Source organism: Wyeomyia smithii, chromosome 1, assembly GCF_029784165.1.
Source record: "Wyeomyia smithii strain HCP4-BCI-WySm-NY-G18 chromosome 1, ASM2978416v1, whole genome shotgun sequence".
Classification (NCBI taxonomy): Eukaryota; Metazoa; Arthropoda; class Insecta; order Diptera; family Culicidae; genus Wyeomyia; species Wyeomyia smithii.
The window spans coordinates 131,084,572-131,104,470 of NC_073694.1; the positions used below are offsets into that span (position 1 = coordinate 131,084,572).

General features: G+C 37.9%; 1 protein-coding gene across 9 annotated transcripts in view; it reads right to left on the minus strand.

The window, feature by feature from the left end:
* Positions 1 to 19,899, minus strand: part of LOC129718955 (afadin) — a 112,112-nt gene that overhangs the window by 35,107 nt on the left and 57,106 nt on the right. The window contains exons 1-2 of one of the 9 annotated variants that reach the window (XM_055670218.1): positions 13,851 to 14,183; positions 12,954 to 13,241 (exon numbers count right to left, since the gene is read on the minus strand). The exons of 7 other annotated variants lie outside the window; for them this stretch is intronic. In XM_055670218.1, coding sequence (XP_055526193.1) covers positions 12,954 to 12,975 — 22 coding nt within the window. In that variant the 5' untranslated portion in view covers positions 12,976 to 13,241; positions 13,851 to 14,183. Of the gene's footprint in view, positions 1 to 12,953; positions 13,242 to 13,850; positions 14,184 to 19,899 lie in introns of those variants that run through there. One more of the 9 variants, XM_055670219.1, reaches the window with a different exon arrangement.

Sequence of the window (19,899 nt, forward strand, 5' to 3'; positions counted from 1 at the left end):
GAGTGGTTCAGTCTTCTACAAGGTAAAAAATATAACTGAGATTATGTGTGAAAGTGAAGTATTAGTCCGAGAGCATTTTTTTCAATTATTGCTAGGTTATACTGAAAAACAGCCCACTGGTTGTGTTAATAAAAGCTGGATTATCTAGTTGATGAGAGATGGTAAAATTGTTACTGAATATACCGAAGCCAGTGGACCTGTACAGAAGTAAACCGCCCGTGTAGAACGCGTTGTCTCGCTTGCCCAGATAACCAGAAATCGTATAAAAATGGCAATACAAAATCATTCAAACATCCAGTTTCAATCGAAATTGTATAAAGTTCATGTTATAACCAGTTCAAGTTATCTTTCATCATATATGGGTCGTACAGTCCGTGATATATGACTGCATATTGTTCCTCGTATAAATGCACACAAAAAATCAGGTTTCATCGCAGTAGAGTTGTCTACAGTGCCAAACTTAATTGCAGTGCAAAATTGTAGGATTTCTAATTAATGTGATCCACGTTAATATGTTCCTTGAACATTTGTAAGAGGATTGCATAATGAATTTTATACAATTTACTTTTTCGTGACAGTTAAAATCGTCTATCATGAAACACGAAATCATTGGATAGTAAAGAATGATACCATTTTTATGTCAAATTTATTTTAAATTGAAATGTCCCTTTCAGCAACTCTGGTTTTTAAAATCTAGTTCCTAAATGATTTAAAGAATTGGGTATAAATCATGAACGCAGTTTTGACTAAAAGAAAAATCACCCAAAAAATGGCAGATACGGTCGGGTTTCACATAATCATGGGCAGCGCCTTAGAGATTTTTATTGTTTGTTGATTGCAATTGCTTGAATCGCCTAACAGTTGAAAAGAAGGTGAATGCAAATCGCATGTTATTATTCCTTTGTATATGAGGCAATATTGAGTTACTTATTGACATCAGAGACTATAAATAGATATGGGTCAACATTGAAGACAGTAAGTGACATTATATACGATTTACAGGTTCATACGATTTGCGGCGATCAATAGTACAAGATACAATCCGTTGACATGCAGCATCGTAAACTGACTCTGAGGATAGGGAATAAGAGCAGTGATCGGAACGTTGGGGGTTCGAGGCTGAACATAGCCGTGTAAAAAATATAATAAAGAAAAAAGCCGCATCCAACCTTAATAATTAATACATGCCAAAGAATGTACAAAGTTAATGGTACGCGTACTTCTCATTAAAAAAATATAAATGAAATTGTTGCTACTCAATTTTATATTTTTTTTATTTGGAAAATTTAGGTTGTATATAATGCAAAATTTATTCGCAGTACAGGTTATACACTGCTGCGTTTTAGTTCGTAGAGCATCGTAGTAGAATCATAATACGAGTGAAACGGAATTGTATGTATGCTTGAAATATGGCAATAGAAAATTGTACAAAGTAGCAAACAGAGTTGTTCATACCTCAGATTTTATTCAAAAGGAAATTGTTATAGAATTGTAAAAAATGGAATAAAAAGTTGTATATCTTTAACTGCGCGAACCATTTTGGTACGTATATTGCCCACTTTGGTACTTACAAGCTAATATAGAACGTTATATACAACTTTATCAGATTGTACAAGGGTGCTTATATCTCAACAACAACTGAAATATACGGACCAAACTGTTTGCTGGGTGGTCTCGCGGTACGATGCTGCCTAAACAAACCAGTTATCGTAGGTTCAAGTCTTGACTCGGAAGCGACTGTTAGTGTCAGTAGGATCGTAGCTGCAAAGTCTGTGTATAATAAAAAGAAGGTCGAGTTCCGAACCGCGGAATGTAGCATCAAGGCTTTGTTTCTCTTTGCTTAGTTAGCTAGGCAATATTATATTTTTCCGATTTGTGGTGAGAGATCAATGACGCAACAGAGCGGGAGAGGAGAGAATCTCTCGTCGTTACTTAGGTCTCTTTGAAAAGTTACGCGAGAATTGATGTATTTGTATATGCAGTTAAGTGAAAGCAAAAACACCAGTCTTATAAGGGTTTTCAAATGGCTAAAAACAAAAATGCCATCTGCTCCCAGCATGCGAAAGTGAGCTGAAATTCAGTAGAAAGCGATAAAATCATCAGCTCTTTTGGCTCTAGGGAAGCTATATTCGGTACTAAAATGACGGAGCATAATTTTAGTTCAAGAGTTACATTTTCTCAAAAATTATCAAACGCAAAAACAAGCCGATGAATTGATGGTCAATATTCGTCGTATATTCCAGATTCGGTTTGGGAGAACACTGTTAGTGTCAGTAGAATCGTAGCGCTAGCGCCGCAACTGTTCTGTACACTAACTGCTGGCTGCGAAGTCTGTGTCAAATAAATCGAGCTACCTCGACTCTAGTTCTGGATAAGAAAAAAAAACGCCAAGAGATTATTTTCTTTTTTCTCTGGCAAGACATTCTACCCGATGGTAGAGTTGAAAACAAACGAAAATAGTCGAAATAGGACAAAACTGGCATAAAATCGTTACAGTAATACTCTCGGCGGAGACTTTGTCAAAGTTTTTTTTTTATACTCTTTTGCGTTAGTAGGTCCAGGATCTTTTAGCCATTTTAGTAGATCTTGATTTTTTGATAGGGTGCACGAGTTCTCTAACATTTTTTTACACCACTTATAAGGTTCTGCACTGTGCTTTCTCCGACCATTTTCACCATTTTTGGCAAATCTATCTTGAAGCTTCGCCTTTGTCAAAGCCCAGAAAATTTTGATAGGACGAACTTTGGGACAATTAGGTGGATTCATCTTTTAAGTGCGGTATAGATTTGTGGTCCTAGGAGAGTCTTATGGTCTAGTTTTATGTAAGTTTTGTCATCCATAATAACACATATCGATTTCTTATCCAAAAGTTTGTCATAAAACGTCCTAACCCTTGATTTCACAGATTCAACCTGTATGGTGCTTCGCTTAGACTATTTCTGCTGTATCTCTTCCATGCGCAAATGTCATTTTACCATATGTTCTTTGTGCGACATTCTACTAGTGAAAGCCTAGTGCGAAGCACACTAACGAAGCGAATCAAATGAAAGTATTGAGCGTTTACAAGTCTGTTTCCAGGAGCTTGGGTCTAGATGATCACCGCACTCGATATAACTAGCTAGACATTCTATGACATTACTTGGGTCCATGAATTTTACATTATGTAATCGAGTTCAAGTGCAGATCCATGGATCTAAGAAAAAGGCCAAAACATAGAGTTTTTTAAAGTTGTATGCCATTAAAATATACATTCCACGTTTATAATTCATAAAATACAAAGAATCAAATAACAAAATATATTTTGGGCACCGCGAAATTTGTCAGAAATTATTATCTAAACTCTCGGACGACATCAAATCGTCTCAACGGTTTTTTCAACACAGAGCATTGCCATTGGTTTTCCCGAAGAAATATCACACGCTCTTTGACTGGTCTTTTATTGTATCTGTTAATCAAGATTTTATTTTCTATGTGGTTCCATTATATTCAATCAAACTTATATAGTAATTTCGAAAAGCATAATAATGCCATACGAAAGCTGGAGTTTGATCGAGATGCTTTTAAAGTTATCGTTCAGTTTACCGCATCATTGCCGATTTTTATTCTAATTTCATTGTTTTTTTTTATTTAAGGGGCCATCCACATACCACGTGGACAGATTTTTAACGATTTTGACCCCCCCCCCATTCGTTGTTTTGCTTTCGTCTTGATTAGACGCAAATTGTTTATCTCCGTTTGATTCGCAAAATAACAAAACACGAGTTATCGTACGGGTGTTTTTTTTTCGATTAGTTCTTGTGTGCGATAACAATAGCCTGCAATATATCGGCAGAAACATCTTCTGCACACTGGTAGGGGCAGGCTACCCCGCCAGTGATCTGATACGCAGCTGATATATCAGCAAGAATAATTCTCCCGCACCGCTGTTACCCCGTTAGCAGCACGGACCATCATACGATCGAGCGAGTGGAAGTCAACTACAAGTGGCATCTACAAGGTCGAGTGTAAGATACGGCCACTGTGTCACAACACGAAGCTGGATCGTCATTGTTTGTTCTGCGGAGACACTCGATTAATCCAACTATCAGCCGTGAGGTCGTGGCTTAGACGTTCGGTGAAGTATTCACTTTAGAATTTTTATCATTATTATTAATATTATTATTATTATTGTTATTATTATAATTATTATTATTATTATTGTTATTATAATTATTATTGTTGTTATTATTATTATTGTTATAATTATTATTATTATTATTACTATTAATACTATTGTTATTAGTATTAGTATTACTGTCTTTTTTTTATTTTGATCCATTGTAGTTTGAAAAATTGTTTTTAAAATTTAATATCAACTACTTGATCCCCCCACCCCCCCACATTCGAATATTTATCGTTTGTGTGCGGTAGAGCGTAACGGTCCCGCAAAATGGACGACATGCAGGTGCAACTATTCCTGGATGTGGAAACAAATGGGGAAGAGATTGAGATCTCCCCCATCAATTCCCCTCTACCTTCCCCGCTACCTAGCCCCGTACCAAGGGTACCGGCAACACGGGTGAAAGCTTACCCAGATGCTTCGAAAGGTCCGTTCGTAGTTTACTAAAGGCCCATAAAGAAGCCTCTTAACATTATACAAATAGGCAAGGACCTGGCAAAACAGTTTTCGGCCGTAACCGAGATTACGAAGGTGAGGCCGAACAAACTGCGAGTTGTCGTGAGTAGCTTGAAGCAAGCAAACGAAATTGCTAGCTACGAGCTCTTTACAAGGGAGTACCGCGTGTACATCCCTGCCAAGGACGTGGAGATCGACGGTGTGGTTACCGAAGGAAGCCTCACGGACGATGACATTTTGCGTCACGGGGTTGGCTGCTTCAAGAACCCCCTGATTCAAGATGTAAAGATACTGGATGTCAAGCAATTACATTCAGTATCCATCGAAGAAGGGAAGAAGAAATTCCTCCCTTCGGATTCCTTCCGTGTAACATTCGCCGGATCCGCACTGCCGAACTACATCTCTTTGGACAGGGTTCGTCTGCCTGTACGCCTGTTTGTACCGCGGGTCATGCATTGCCAAAACTGCAAGCAGTTAGGTCATACAGCCACCTACTGCTGCAACAAGGCACGCTGCAGCAAGTGCGGTGGCAATCATGCTGAGACCGCTTGCAGTGAGGATACTGAAAAGTGTCTTTACTGCGAGGGAACTCGGCATGACCTTTCGGCGTGTCCCGCGTACAAACAGCGCGAGGAAAAAATTAAGCGTTCCCTTAAGGAACGATCAAAGCGCTCTTTTGCAGAAATGCTTAAGAGGGCTGAGCCACCCTCGACAGGAAACATCTTTTCCTTTTTGCCAACCGATGAGGGTACATCTGACGATCCCGTCGAAGCGTGTTCTTATGCCTTGCCAGAGGGATCTAGGAAGAGGAGAATGCTCAACTCTCCTAATCTTTCTCGCAAAGGTCGTAAGATAACCACTAGCGGAATGACCAATAAGACAACAAAGAAAGGAAGCGGTGAAGAAAAACCGGAGCAAGTACCCCCCGGTTTTAATTTCAAATCAAACCAGGAGTACCCACCGCTTCCTGGGGCACCAAAAACCCCTCGTGCACCCATTTCTCGATCAGAAGACATAAAAGAAACAGGGTTCATAAAATTCTCTGATATTGTGGACTGGATATTTAAAACATTCAACATACCAGATCCCATTCAAAACATTCTTCTTGCCCTTCTCCCTACAGTGAAAACCTATTTGAAGCAACTCACAGCAACTTGGCCCCTCATTTCAGCTATCGTATCTTTCGATGACTAATACGTCGAAAGAGGTTAGGAATTTTGTCACTGTGTTACAGTGGAACTGCAGAAGTATCATCCCCAAATACGATTTATTTTCACATTTGATAAACACAAACAATTGTGATGCGTTCGCGCTCTGTGAAACTTTTCTCAATTCAAATGACCAACTTAACTTCCACGATTTTAACATCATTCGTCGAGATCGAGACTCACACGGCGGAGGGGTACTTTTAGGGATCAAAAAGTGCTATTCTTTTTTCAGAATCAAACTCCCCTCGATCTCGAATATTGAAGTTGTTGCCATTCAAACGAATATGAATGGAAAAGACCTTTGCCTTGTTTCGTTATATATTCCCCCATCCGCGCGGATTGAACAGAAGCAACTCCTTGATATAGCAGAATTGCTTCCCGCACCTTTTTTGATTTTGGGAGATTTTAACTCTCACTGTTCGCTATGGGGGTCGCTGTACGACGACAACCGATCTTCTTTAATCTGTAACTTGATCGACGACTTCAATATGACAGTTTTGAATACTGGGGAAGCGACACGCGTACCTAATCCTCCAGCACGTGAGAGCGTGCTTGACCTATCCCTCTGCTCGACATCACTAGCGTTAGATTGCCAGTGGAAAGTAATCAACGATCCCCACGGTAGTGATCATCTTCCAATCGTTATATCAATTGCTAATGGTTCAACTTCCCCGAACCCAATCAATATTTCCTACGACCTTACACGTAATATTGATTGGAAGTGTTATGAGTCTATTATAGCGCAGTCTATCGAGACTCACGAGGAACTTCCTCCGGAGGAAGGATACGCGTTCTTAGCTGGCTTGATAATAGACGCCGCGACTCAAGCTCAGCCGAAACCGATACCCGGGGTAACGATTAGACAGCGCCCTCCCAACAAATGGTGGGACGAAGAGTGCTCTGAGCTGTACGTGCGAAGGTCCGCGGCGTATAAGGACCACCGGGAGTACGGCACTGTCAACCTGCTTCGAAAGTACGAGGCACTGGGCAGGCAGATGAAGAGCTTAGTAAAGGCGAAAAAACGCGGGTACTGGCGGCGGTTCGTAAACGCGTTGTCGAGGGAAACAGCGATGAGCACTCTTTGGGATACCGCCAGGCGCATGCGGAACCGTGACGTTTCGAATGAAAGCGAGGAGTATTCAGATCGCTGGATACTCGATTTTGCCAAAAAGGTCTGTCCGGACTCTGTACCGGAACAGAAAACCTTTCGCGACGCGTTAATAGTAACTACGGAAGAGCCTCCATTTTCGATATTGGAATTTTCAATGGCTCTCCTGTCGTGCAACAATAAGGCTCCAGGGTTAGATAGAATAAAATTCAACCTGTTGAAGAATCTACCCGACTCTGCAAAAAGACGCTTGTTGAATTTGTTCAACAAGTTTCTTGAGCTAAATATTGTTCCGCATGACTGGAGGGAGGTAAAAGTCATTGCTATTCGGAAACCCGGGAAACCTGCCTCTGATCACAATTCATATAGGCCGATTGCGATGCTCTCTTGCCTCCGGAAATTAATGGAGAAAATGATCCTCTTACGGTTAGACAAATGGGTCGAAACAAACGGGTTACTTTCAGATACTCAATTTGGCTTTCGCCGGGGCAAAGGGACGAACGATTGCCTAGCGTTGCTTTCTACTGAAATTCAACTAGCCTTTACTCGAAAAGAGCAAATGGCTTCTGCGTTCATGGATATTAAGGGGGCTTTTGACTCTGTCTCTGTAGAAGTTTTAAGCGCGAAACTTCATTCGCAGGGACTTTCACCAAATTTGAATAACTTTTTGCTCAATTTGTTGTCAGAAAAGCATATGTATTTCTCACATGGCGATTCGACAACTTCCCGAATTAGTTACATGGGTCTTCCCCAGGGTTCATGTTTAAGTCCTCTCTTATATAATTTTTACGTCAATGACATCGATGAATGTCTTGCAAATTCATGCACGCTAAGGCAACTTGCAGACGATAGCGTTGTATCCATTACTGGTAGCGAGGCTAGCGATCTGCAAGGACCATTGCAAGATACCTTAGACAATTTGTCTGAATGGGCTCTTAAGCTGGGTATCGAATTCTCTCCGGAGAAAACTGAGCTGGTCGTTTTTTCTAGGAAGCATAATCTAGCTCAGCTGCAGCTCCTACTAACGGGTAAAACGATCTCTCAGGTTTTAGTCGCTAAATATCTCGGGGTCTGGTTCGACTCTAAATGCACCTGGGCTTGTCATATTAGGTATCTGACACAAAAATGCCAACAGAGGATCAATTTTCTTCGTACGATTAGGTGGGGTGCCCACCCAGGAGACCTTCTAAGGCTTTACCAAACAACGATATTGTCAGTTCTTGAGTACGGGTGTTTCTGCTTCCGCTCCGCAGCAAACACACATTTGATCAAATTGGAACGAATACAATATCGTTGTTTGCGTATTGCCTTAGGTTGCATGCAGTCGACCCATACGATGAGTCTTGAAGTACTAGCGGGTATTCTTCCGTTGAAACATCGCTTTTGGAATCTCTCTTATCGGTTGCTAATTCGATGCACAGTTATGAACCCATTAGTAATTGAAAATTTCGAGAGGTTGGTCGACCTTCAATCTCAATCCAGATTTATGACTTTATATTTTGACTATATGGCTCAAGATATTAATCCTTCTTCGTACGATTTCTCCAATGTCGCACTTTTAGATACTTCTAATAATGCTATATTCTTCGACACCACCATGAAACAAGACATTTCTGGTATCCCGGATCAATTGCGACCCCAAGAGATCCCTAAAATTTTTTGTAATAACTTCAAAAATGTTAGTTATGATAAAAGGTTTTACACTGACGGATCTAATCTAGATGAGTCCACTGGCTTCGGTGTTTTCCATGAAAATTTTACCGCCTCCTACAAACTCGATGCTCCTGCTTCCGTGTACGTCGCAGAGCTTGCTGCCATTCAGTACTCTCTTGGGATCATCGAAACCCTGCCCATAGACCACTACTTCATCTTCACAGACAGTCTCAGTGCCATTGAGGCTCTGCGATCGATGAAGACTGTGAAGCACACCCCGTATTTCCTGGGGAAAATACGGCGGTTTTTAAGTGCTTTAACAGATAAAAATTACCGGGTTACTTAGCGTGGGTCCCTTCTCATTGTTCCATTCCGGGCAATGAAAAGGCTGACGCTTTAGCTAAGGTGGGTGCTATTGATGGCGATATTTATGTAAGACCAATTGCTTATGATGAATTTTATAGCATTTCGCCTCAGAGAACACTCAACAGTTGGCAATCATCATGGAACTCAGATGAACTGGGACGGTGGCTACATTCCATTTTTCCTAAGGTATCGACGAAAGCATGGTTCAAGGGGTTGGATGTAGGTCGAGACTTCATTCGCGTGATGTCCAGACTTATGTCCAATCACTATACGTTAAACACGCATCTCTTTCGTATAGGGCTTGTAGATAGTAATCACTGCGTTTGTGGCGATGGCTACCATGACATCGAGCATGTTGTTTGGTCGTGTACCGAATACTGTGGTGTTAGGTCTGAGCTTATAGATTCCCTTCGGGCCCGAGGAAAACAACCGAACGTACCCGTTAGAGACATTCTGGGAAGCGGTGATCTCCAGTACATGACACAGCTATACGGGTTTATTAAAAATGCTGGCATTAAAATTTGATTTCTTTTATCTATTTGCTAGAATACAATTTCTGTCACAAACTGAAAGAGAATGATACACCCGGCTGGAGACACTAAAACGAAGACTCGGCATCTCTATGTTCACGCCTATGTTCGACACCTCAGACCAAAACTGCTCAAATAGAACATCACTGGTTAGCCACGTACAAATGAATACATTCTGTATAGTTAAAAACAAAATTGTAACACCCCTCCTCTCACCTTAAATCCCCACTAGCTCGTAGTCGGCCGCGAGAATAAAAAAAGGCCTCCCTCTTTTCCCTGCTAATTTAGAATTTTAAAAAAAAATTTACTTGGCTCAGTTAAACATAAATTGCATCGTGCCGTGTCAGATAAACTATTTAAAAACTAGACCCCCCCCCCTCTCCCTCCGTGGACAACTGTCCATATAAATTCTACATAAATTGTATGAACCGTGGACATTAGCCAACCCCTCCCCCCCCCAAAGCTGTCCACGTGGTATGTGGATGGCCCCTAATGAATATCGAAGTTGAAAAAAGTTTTGGAAAAAACCTAACTAGTTAAACCAGTTAATTGAAAGTCTTCGTCACCTATTACTCGAACCAAGAACCAAGAACCAAGTTACTTTTACTTTCGTTATTTTGACAGAGCACTCTATCCATTGTGTTTTGGGTTCTAGTCAGTACAGAGGTAGCGCTAATAACAGCGACAATATCGCTAACCCGAGATACGTGCCTTGAAACAAAGCTGTTATACGTACCTCTTACACCAAAAGAAAAAATTCACTTCCAAATGACTACGGCATGAGAGTACTTTTTCAACGAACAAACTGTTTTTCACCTTTATTCGATGCTAAGGTTATTCAAAAAAGTGAATTGCTTTCTACATTTCTATTACTAGCTCATCGTAATCATCGCGTGTCCTATACGTTAAATTATGTCACAACTACGGTAATGAAAAATCGATAGTATATTGTCACTCAGGCGAGAACCGATTTTTATGAATCTAGAAAAATACGATCATGAGGCGGCATTTAATATTCGATAACCGAAAACGAAGGAAAATACTTTTCTTTATTTAAGTACTGATTGTGAAATAAAACATTTTACTAACGAAACAAAATCGTTATTATACATAACTAACCCGGCCAGTGATGCATTCACAGTTGTGCAGACATCTGACACTATAGCAAATTGGGGGCGTAACGCATTTTATGGTCGCAAAGTGCAATCCCTTGTTCGCTTAAAACCGACAACTGACCGCGCGTCCGATCGACATTGTAATCCAGCATTAACTGAATGCCTTGCAGGCAAAAGGAAAATACACCAACAGCGGTAACACAAACGAGCTTGAACGCCGCTTTTCAAGTGTTTTTCGCTCGTCCATTTTTACCAGAATGTTTCCAGGCAATTTTCATGATTCTTGTTCAATTTCAATTGATGTTGTTGATAAGGGTTTCATTACGGGAATATATACTCTTCAGCGGAATGAGGTCATAGAAAATCTTATACTGTTAAATATTTGTAAAGAAATATAAAATTTACGATGCTGAACAGTTTGAGATAAATGTTAAGGTTGCCATAGATCGACCCGACATAGATTTGTCTTGAATATATATTTTCTTGATATGTATTGAATCCTGAACATATGTTAAAATGGCAAACAGAATTAATGTTGTATACATCAAAACATTTCAAAAATGACGATTTTACAAAAAAATATAAATATAAGGAAACCCTACGCAGAAACATACGGTCCAGCTGTAATACATAAAGCTTAAGGCAAAATTTTGCTCACCCTAATTCTTATGCTATGTATGTTCCTATACTCAAAATAACTCACGTAGGAGAACCACTTGGCTAGTATCACGGACAGTGTCAGTATTCATACCAACAACTTATATATATAACAGTCCACTTTCAACTGAATATAAGTTTCGCAGACACAATAGAGCGACAGGGAAGACCGTTGCACTAATAACATACAACAGAATACAGAATAGCCAGTTGTATGCCTTTTGCTTTGAGTTGGTATGAAGATCTAATCATGTTTTACTTATTAAATGTTTGATATTGATTTCTGACTTATTTCACCAGAGCGTTTCCACCTGACCTATTGATTAACACACCTTCGGTTGTAAATCAAAATTGTACAGTACTTAAGGTGAATCGGGACGTGGTCGCGATCAACTCGAATTTTGCAATCTAATTTTTTCTTGATTTATGAAGACTACGTTTATGAAACTTTGATCAATTGTTTTCACAACTGTTGCATGCCTGAAGCAGCAATTTGAGTGCTGTTTATTTAGTGGAAGCCGAGTTTTTTACGATCAAAATACAGAAGTAAAAAGAACTCTAACCTCAAAATTGTATAGGAAAAGGCCACAATCCCGATTCACCTTAAATGTGAATTTAACCGAAGTTAAGGTAAGTGAAGGTGTTTGAGCAATATCCGTGATTTTTTTTCACGGGGGGGATTTTTCTATGTACATGGAATGTGGATGGCCCCTAATTTATTTGACAATCAGTTCAACAGTAGCAGAATGAATGAGGTCTAACCTAAACAATAACTTTTTGATGAAAATGCATATCGATTTGTTGATCCGAAAGTACCTCCAATTTCCACTTCCTATACCATTACTTTCTAGAAGGATAAACGACCGAGGGAACATACCCACGTCTTGACCCTTTACAGAAGTTACAATAGTTCATCGTTATAGTGAGAAACTCAGAAGCATCACTTAGTGACAGTGTCGGTCACCAAGGACGAGTGAATTGAGTAATATAGGCAACACAAATTTATTAGGCAAATGTAAACATTCAGCAGGAACGGGAAATAATGAAATAGCAAACCATCTCAGAAGAGAGGTCAGCCAGCATACACTCACATATTTCTTTAATGTGAGCCAGGGGAGACAATATTATTGACATTGTTATCTAGCATTGACAGTATGGTTGAAACTTCGACCATGCTGCTCTGTATCCATGCACAAAATGCAGTAGGTTCGTACATAGTTGATTCAATACGTTGTATATATCTCATGAAACTTATTATGTAATGTACTGGTTTATAGTTTGCGTTGGCAATATATTGTAAAGGGAAGCTAAATGGATACACGATTTCAGAATTCGTTTTTCAAATAACCATTTCATGATTTGAAATCATTATCAATCCAATACTTCTGTAGAATTTGAGCATGAATAAATTGAACGGATAGACATAACGTTGTTGAATAAACAGAGGAGTACTGTATATGCAATGACGACGGAAATATAACAATTTTCTTTTCCGTTTGTTTACTAAACAGCGCTACCCGGTGGCCTACAGTAACTGTGGGTGTATAAACCACCCGCCGTCACTCCGTGCGTGAAAAGACGCAAAAACAAACGAACTCTTACAGCTCATGGCAAGGCGATATATACTTGATTTATAATCAAATTGGACACTTTACACCAAACTGAAAATAGAGTAACAAATGTCAAAAAAAAAAAACTTACGGCGAATACCCCAGTCCATCATATTGTAGGAGTTGAAGGTTTCCGCAGCATGGGTGATTAAGTCGCTGTTGTAGCCAACACGGATTCGGCGTTCTCCTGCTCTTTATCCTCTATTTAACGAAGCACTATGCATTAAAACCTTATCCCATGCCGTGAAATTATATATAAATTAACGGATTCACTACACACTCACTTCCCTTTTGCCTGGCTTTCCACGTTAACTATCATTACTTGATTCTACACGATTGGGAGCCTTTTAGTAAATATTATGTGAGTACTATGACATACCTATTTTGATGATTATTAAAAAATTGGCACTTGGTAAATTTAAACAGTCAACCGCATTTGCATGACCTTAATGTGAACCAAAACATCTTGCTTACGGACAGTGTACAATTGTATGCATTCGATGTTATCATTGCCCTGTCAACACACTACTGCGTTTGAAAAAACTGACTAAGTATTTGTGTATGACACGAGTCACTAGTTTTGGAAGGAGTTGCGATTTTCGTCGCTTTCTAAGTTGAAAATTTGTCTTGCTTGTGTTTTTCCCACACAAAATATAGTGTACGTTCAAGAACGAAGGCGCCGCAAGGCCATGTGGCTCTCTTCTAAGGTGGTGGTTACTGATATACAGACAACGATTCATTATATCACCATATCATATACATAGATCATAGTGCATAAGTATGAAAATTGTCACAAGGTATCATTTAAAAAAGGACAAAGCGATTGTGGAATACTCTTGGAGAAACATTGAAACACTTGGAATTTCATTTAATAATTTCGTGAAAAATGCGAAACTAACATGAATAATCAGCACCACCCTATTATCTTGACATTGGTGTGTTACGAGAGGCAAATACTTCCGATAGCATAGAACTGAACTTTACAAACTTTATAAGTCAACGGATTATCGAAGCTTCGATTCTATATAATTTTCCATTCTGTGAATACGCTGATTTCATGGTCCATACAATCTACGACGTTCATTCATCAGTACATTTTGTAACAAGTTCCTTTTCTCCTCGTCTAAACAAAAGTGACGATTTTCTTATCACAACGAATAGCACGACACGTATCGAATCCTAACTATCTCACACGCGATTTTATCGATTTAGGAAAAAACTTGCTTATTCAATGAACAATACAAACAATGGTCTCCCTAATCTGATAAAACCCTTAAGTGCACACAATACGAGCAACCAAAGATAGGCCCTTTGAGCACTTTCCGAGCGCATAAGGATACACCGACCGGCAGCAATGGAAAAAGAAATCGTTCTAAAGCATCTGGCCATTTCCACTTGACATCGTAACCGTCAGTTGCTTCTTCTCATTCAGAGAGTCAGAAATATAATTGATTCTCTCTAGTGAAAATAGTGAGCGACATCCAAGCATATTATGGTACGCGAGACAGAACACATGAGACAATCATGAGAATGTACAAACAACCAAGCGTTTTTACTGCAACGGGCTTTTCTTGGAGCTTTTCCGAAAGTGACACCTAACGGTTCATGATTGAAACAATTCGTAGATGGACTTATTTTTTGTCGATGTGACTTTGGTCTACACAGAGAAAAATAAAATGTTAGTGGCCACTATACACCTATAATGATTTGAAGCTATTTGTTGCCTTCAAAAAAGTCGTAGATTGAAATGAAAAAAACAATGATCATATTTTCACAGCTTTATTGGTCTTCTTTGACTTTTGATAGATGAATTGTCATGAAGACTATCTCTGCCTTCAATTCAATCTGCTTACCGAGGAAAATCTTATATTATTTTGGCCCGGTGTAGTATTTTTAATAAAAAATTAACATAGTATATCAACCATGCACTACACTGTGCTACAGCGATTTAGAACTTCTGAAGTGACCTAGTGTATGTTGTAGGTCTTGTCGAGTACAACATTCGCTCATACTGGAACTTTTCCAAACACCCCCAAAATCTGAAGTTATGGTCAAAATACGGTTTTTTGGACCTTAGTGCATATATTTTTTTAACTCAGTCATTTATCAACCGATTTTCAATATTTAAGCAGTTTTAGAAAGGGGACAAATAGAGCTTTTGAAATATATACAGTCATACCTCGATATAAGGCAACTTTATTTTTATTTTCGTTACGTTATATCGAGTTACGTTATATCGAAGCAAAAAAAATTTTTTTTATTTATGCAAGAATGTTAGTGGTTACTTAAAAATGCGCGAAAACCTATTTTCCATAACCTATCAGTATTTTTAAACCTTTCTAATGCCCATTAAGAGATATTTTCAGAAGCAAAAAAATTTTTTTTTTCAATTGATACCAGAGGTTACTCAAAGATGCGTGAAAACCTATTTCCCATCACCTATCAGTATTTTTAAACCATTCTTATGCCCATTTAGGACAATTTTCAACATGCAAATTTTTTTTTTAATTGATGCAAGAATGTTGGTGGTTACTCACAGATGCGCAAAAACCTTTTTCCCATTACCTATCAGTATTTTTAAACCTTTCTTATGCCAATTTAGAGAAAATTTCAACAAGCAGAAAGCAAATTTTTTCTCTAATTGATGCAAGACTGTGAATTGTTACTGAAGGATGCGTGGAAATCTATTTCCCACCACCTATTAGTATTTTTAAACCTTCCTTATGCATATTTTGGACAATTTTCGCATTGGTTTCATTGGTTTCAAAACTTACTACAAACATTTTTTTAAAGCAATTTATAGCCCAAAAACAGTTGCTGTATCATTTATTTTCATTTTCAAAACATTTTAAAAAGTTACGTTATATCGAGGTAAAAGTTACGTTATATCGAGTTACGTTATATCGAGGTTGCCTTATATCGAGGTTGCCTTATATCGAGGTACGACTGTACAGCTTTGTACTAATGTCAATAGAACCTGTTGAGTTATTTGAGTTTGAATCTAGTTTTTCAGACTTTTTCAACTTAATTCGAAATGTGCCATCTATTTTTGTAGGAAACATACCATAAATACACTATAATTTTGAAAGTATATTTAATTCCAAATCAAATGAAAGTAGTTTTGCGGAAATCGATTGATATTTGGCTAAGTTATATATTTTTTAAGAAAACCAGAATATATAACTTAGCTAAATATCGAGAGAGGAGAGGGAGCCCATCGTGTGTAGACGCTTTGTTTATTGCGTCCTTAATAATCGCTTTTAATAGTGGTGCACAGTGCACAAAATTGTGAAATTCGTGTGGTACTTGTAGTTGAGGGTGTTCCTTTTTGATTACAGTGTATTTGGAATGAATTACGAGTGAAGGGATTTAGGAATTTAAATTTTATTACAGTTTTCTTGTACAGTTTATCGCTCTGCAAATGGCTGTCTTGAAAGCGCAGTATTGTGTTGGTGACATTTTTTTTTTTTTTTTAATGGGGGGGATTTGTTTGTAGCTTAAGTATTTATGATAAATATTAGTAAATAATGAGTATGTGTGTCCAATCACAAATGGTGACTTCTCAACACTGTTAGAAATTTGTAATTTTCATTATTAGGATTTGTTTGCTTTCGCAATTAGGACTTATCGTTCGTAGGGATTAAACCTACTTGTCAGAAAAGGGGAAGTAAACTTACAACTAACTTAATTGCTAACTTATTGGCTATAAAGAGAGCTTATCGTAGCAATTGAGGATTGCAACGATTTTTGTCGAAAATTGTTAATAATTTTATTTGACATAGCTTTTAATGGTTCAACACCAGTAAGTCTATGTAATTCGAGTGTACAAAACCAAGGAGGACGCTTCAAAATCATTTTCAGAATTTTATTCTGAATCCTTTGGAGCGTTTTCTTCCTTGTTGAACAGCAACTTGACCAGATCGGTACAGCATAAAGCATTGCTGGTCTAAAAATTTGAATGTAAATCAAAAGTTTGTTCTTTAAACAAAGTTTAGAATTCCTGTTAATGAGAGGATATAAACATCTCGTATATTTGATGCACTTGGCTTGTATACTCTCAATGTGCTCTTTGAAAATAAGTTTTTTATCATAAATTAGTCCCAAGTACTTAACCTTGTCGGACCAACTTAAAATAACCCCATTCATCTTGACAACGTGATTATTGTTTGGCTTGAGGAAAGAAGCCCTAGGCTTATGCGGAAAAATTATCATTTGAGTTTTAGAAGCATTGGGAGAGATTTTCCACTTTTGCAAGTAGGAAGAAAAAATATCTAAACTTTTCTGCAATCGACTGCATATGACACGAAGACTTTTTCCTTCTACGGAAATGCTTGTGTCATCGCAGAACAATGACTTTGTGCATCCTGGAGGCAAATCAGGAAGATCTGAAGTGAATATGTTGTACAGGACTGGACCCAAGACTGAACCTTGAGGTACACCTGCTCTGACAGGAAATCTATCAGATTCGGAATTCTGATAGACAACCTGCAGAGTTCGGTCAGTAAGATAATTTTTTAAAATTTTGATTAGGAAAATTGGAAAATTAAAAGTTTGCAATTTCGCAATCAAACCTTTATGCCAAACACTGTCGAATGCTTTTTCTATATCTAAAAGAGCAGCTCCAGTGGAATAACCTTCAGATTTGTTAGCTCGTATCATATTAGTAACTCGGAGCAATTGATGAGTTGTGGAATGCCCATGGCGAAATCCAAACTGTTCATTTGCAAAAATTGAATTTTCGTTGATGTGTGACATCATTCTGTTAAGAATAATTCTCTCAAACAGTTTACTTATTGAAGAAAGCAAACTGATTGGTCGATAACTTGAAACTTCTGCTGGGTTCTTATCCGGTTTTAAAATTGGAGTAATTTTTGCATTTTTCCATAAGTTGGGAAAATATGCAATTTTGAAGCAGCAATTAAAAATTTTTACTAAAAATTCCATTGTGCTCTCAGGGAGATGTTTGATTAGTATATTAAAGATTCCATCGTCACCAGGTGCTTTCATATTTTTGAAATTTTTAATAATTGATTTAATCTCATTCAAGTTAGTTTCAATTATTTCTGCAGGTGAAAAATTCTGGGAAGAAATTAAATCAAATTGACGTGTGACTTCATTTTCAATTGGACTCACAAAATTCAAATTTGAGTTATGAACACTCTCAAACTGCTGAGCAAGTCTTTGAGCCTTTTGTTCATTGGATACAAGAAAACGTTCACCATCTTTTAAAACTGGAATAGGCTTTGAAGGTTTCTTAAGAATCTTCGACAGCTTCCAAAAAAGTTTTGAATATGGTTTCAATTTTTCAACTTTAGTCTCAAAATTTTGATTTCTCAGAAGAGTAAATCTATGTTTAAACTCTTTCTGTAAATCTTTATAAATAGTTTTAAAAACAGGGTCACGAGAACGTTGATATTGACGTCTGCGGACATTTTTCAAACGAATTAGAAGTTGAAGATTTTCGTCAATTATTGGTGAATCAAATTTCACTTGAGCCTTTGGAACAGAATAATTCCTGGCATCAATATTGCACATTTTAATGCTTCCAAAGCGGAATCAATATTCACTTCGTTTTGCAAATCAAGCTCATTATTGAAATTTTTCTCAATATAATTTTTGTATCTTTCCCAATTAGCTTTGTTATAATTAAAAACAGAGCTCATAAGGTTTAAAATTGATTCATGCGATAAAGAAAAAGTTATTGGAAGATGGTCAGAATCAAAGTCAGCATGTGTGATCAAATCACTACATACCTGACTTTGATCTGTTAGCACCAAATCAATTGTTGAAGGGTTTCTTACAGAAGAAAAGCATGTAGGACTATTCGGAGACAAAATAGAATAGTATCCTGAAGAACAATCATTGAATAAAATTTTGCCATTGGAATTACATTGAGAACTACTCCATGAACGATGTTTAGCGTTAAAATCGCCAATTATGAAAAATTTCGAACGATTTCTGGTGAGTTTTTGTAAATCACCTTTAAAATAATTTTTGAGCTCGCGTGTGCATTGAAATGGTAAATATGCTGCGGCAATGAATAAAATCCCAAGTTCAGTTTGAACTTCAATTCCCGAAGTTTCAATAACTTTCGTCTCAAGATGGGGAAGAGCACGATGTTTGATTCGGCGATGAATAACAATTGCAACTCCACCGCCGGAACCCTGGATCCTATCATATCTATGAACCACGTAATTGGGATCATATTTTAATTTTATGTTAGGTTTCAAAAATGTTTCAGTAATAATTGCAATATGCACATTATTTACTGTTAAAAAATTAAAAAGCTCATTCTCATTGGCCTTCAATGAGCGAGCATTCCAATTTAATATTTTAATTGTTTTATTTAAAATCATTGCTAAATTTTGAATTAGAAACAATTTTAATAGTAAAATTTGTGCCTATTTGAATGGCTTCAAACATTGATTTTGCCTGCAACATGGCGTTCATAAGATCGAACATTGCCTGTTGCAAAAAAGAAAGTTTACCTGCCGTAATAGGCCCCAGGCAGTTGACATCAGAAAAAATATTTTCGGTAGCAATATTAGCTGGGTAATAGGTGTACAATTATTTTCTAGCATGTTTTGCTTACCCATATTAGCGGTCATTTTCGAACTACCAACATTAGGCGGTAGAATGTTCGAACTACCTGTAACCTGTGCATATGTTAAACGGGTATGCAAAGGAGTAGGTAAACTATGCGTCACTGGTACGCTTGGAGAATTTTGTTTTGAAGTTTGTTTTGAATTTTGTTTACCTTGCCTTGCCTTAACAATTGCTAAACGGACTGGGCATTGATAAAAATTTGACATATGGTTGCCGTTACAATTCGCACAGCGAAAATTTTTACTCTCTTTCACAGGACATGTGTCCTTTTTGTGAGAAGAGTCTCCACAATTAAGACATTTTTGGTCCATGTTACAGAATTTGGAATCATGGCCATAACGTTGGCAAGTACGGCATTGGGTGATATGCTTTTCACCTCCGCCATACTTCCTATAAATTTCCCACTTTACACGCACATTATACAAAGCATG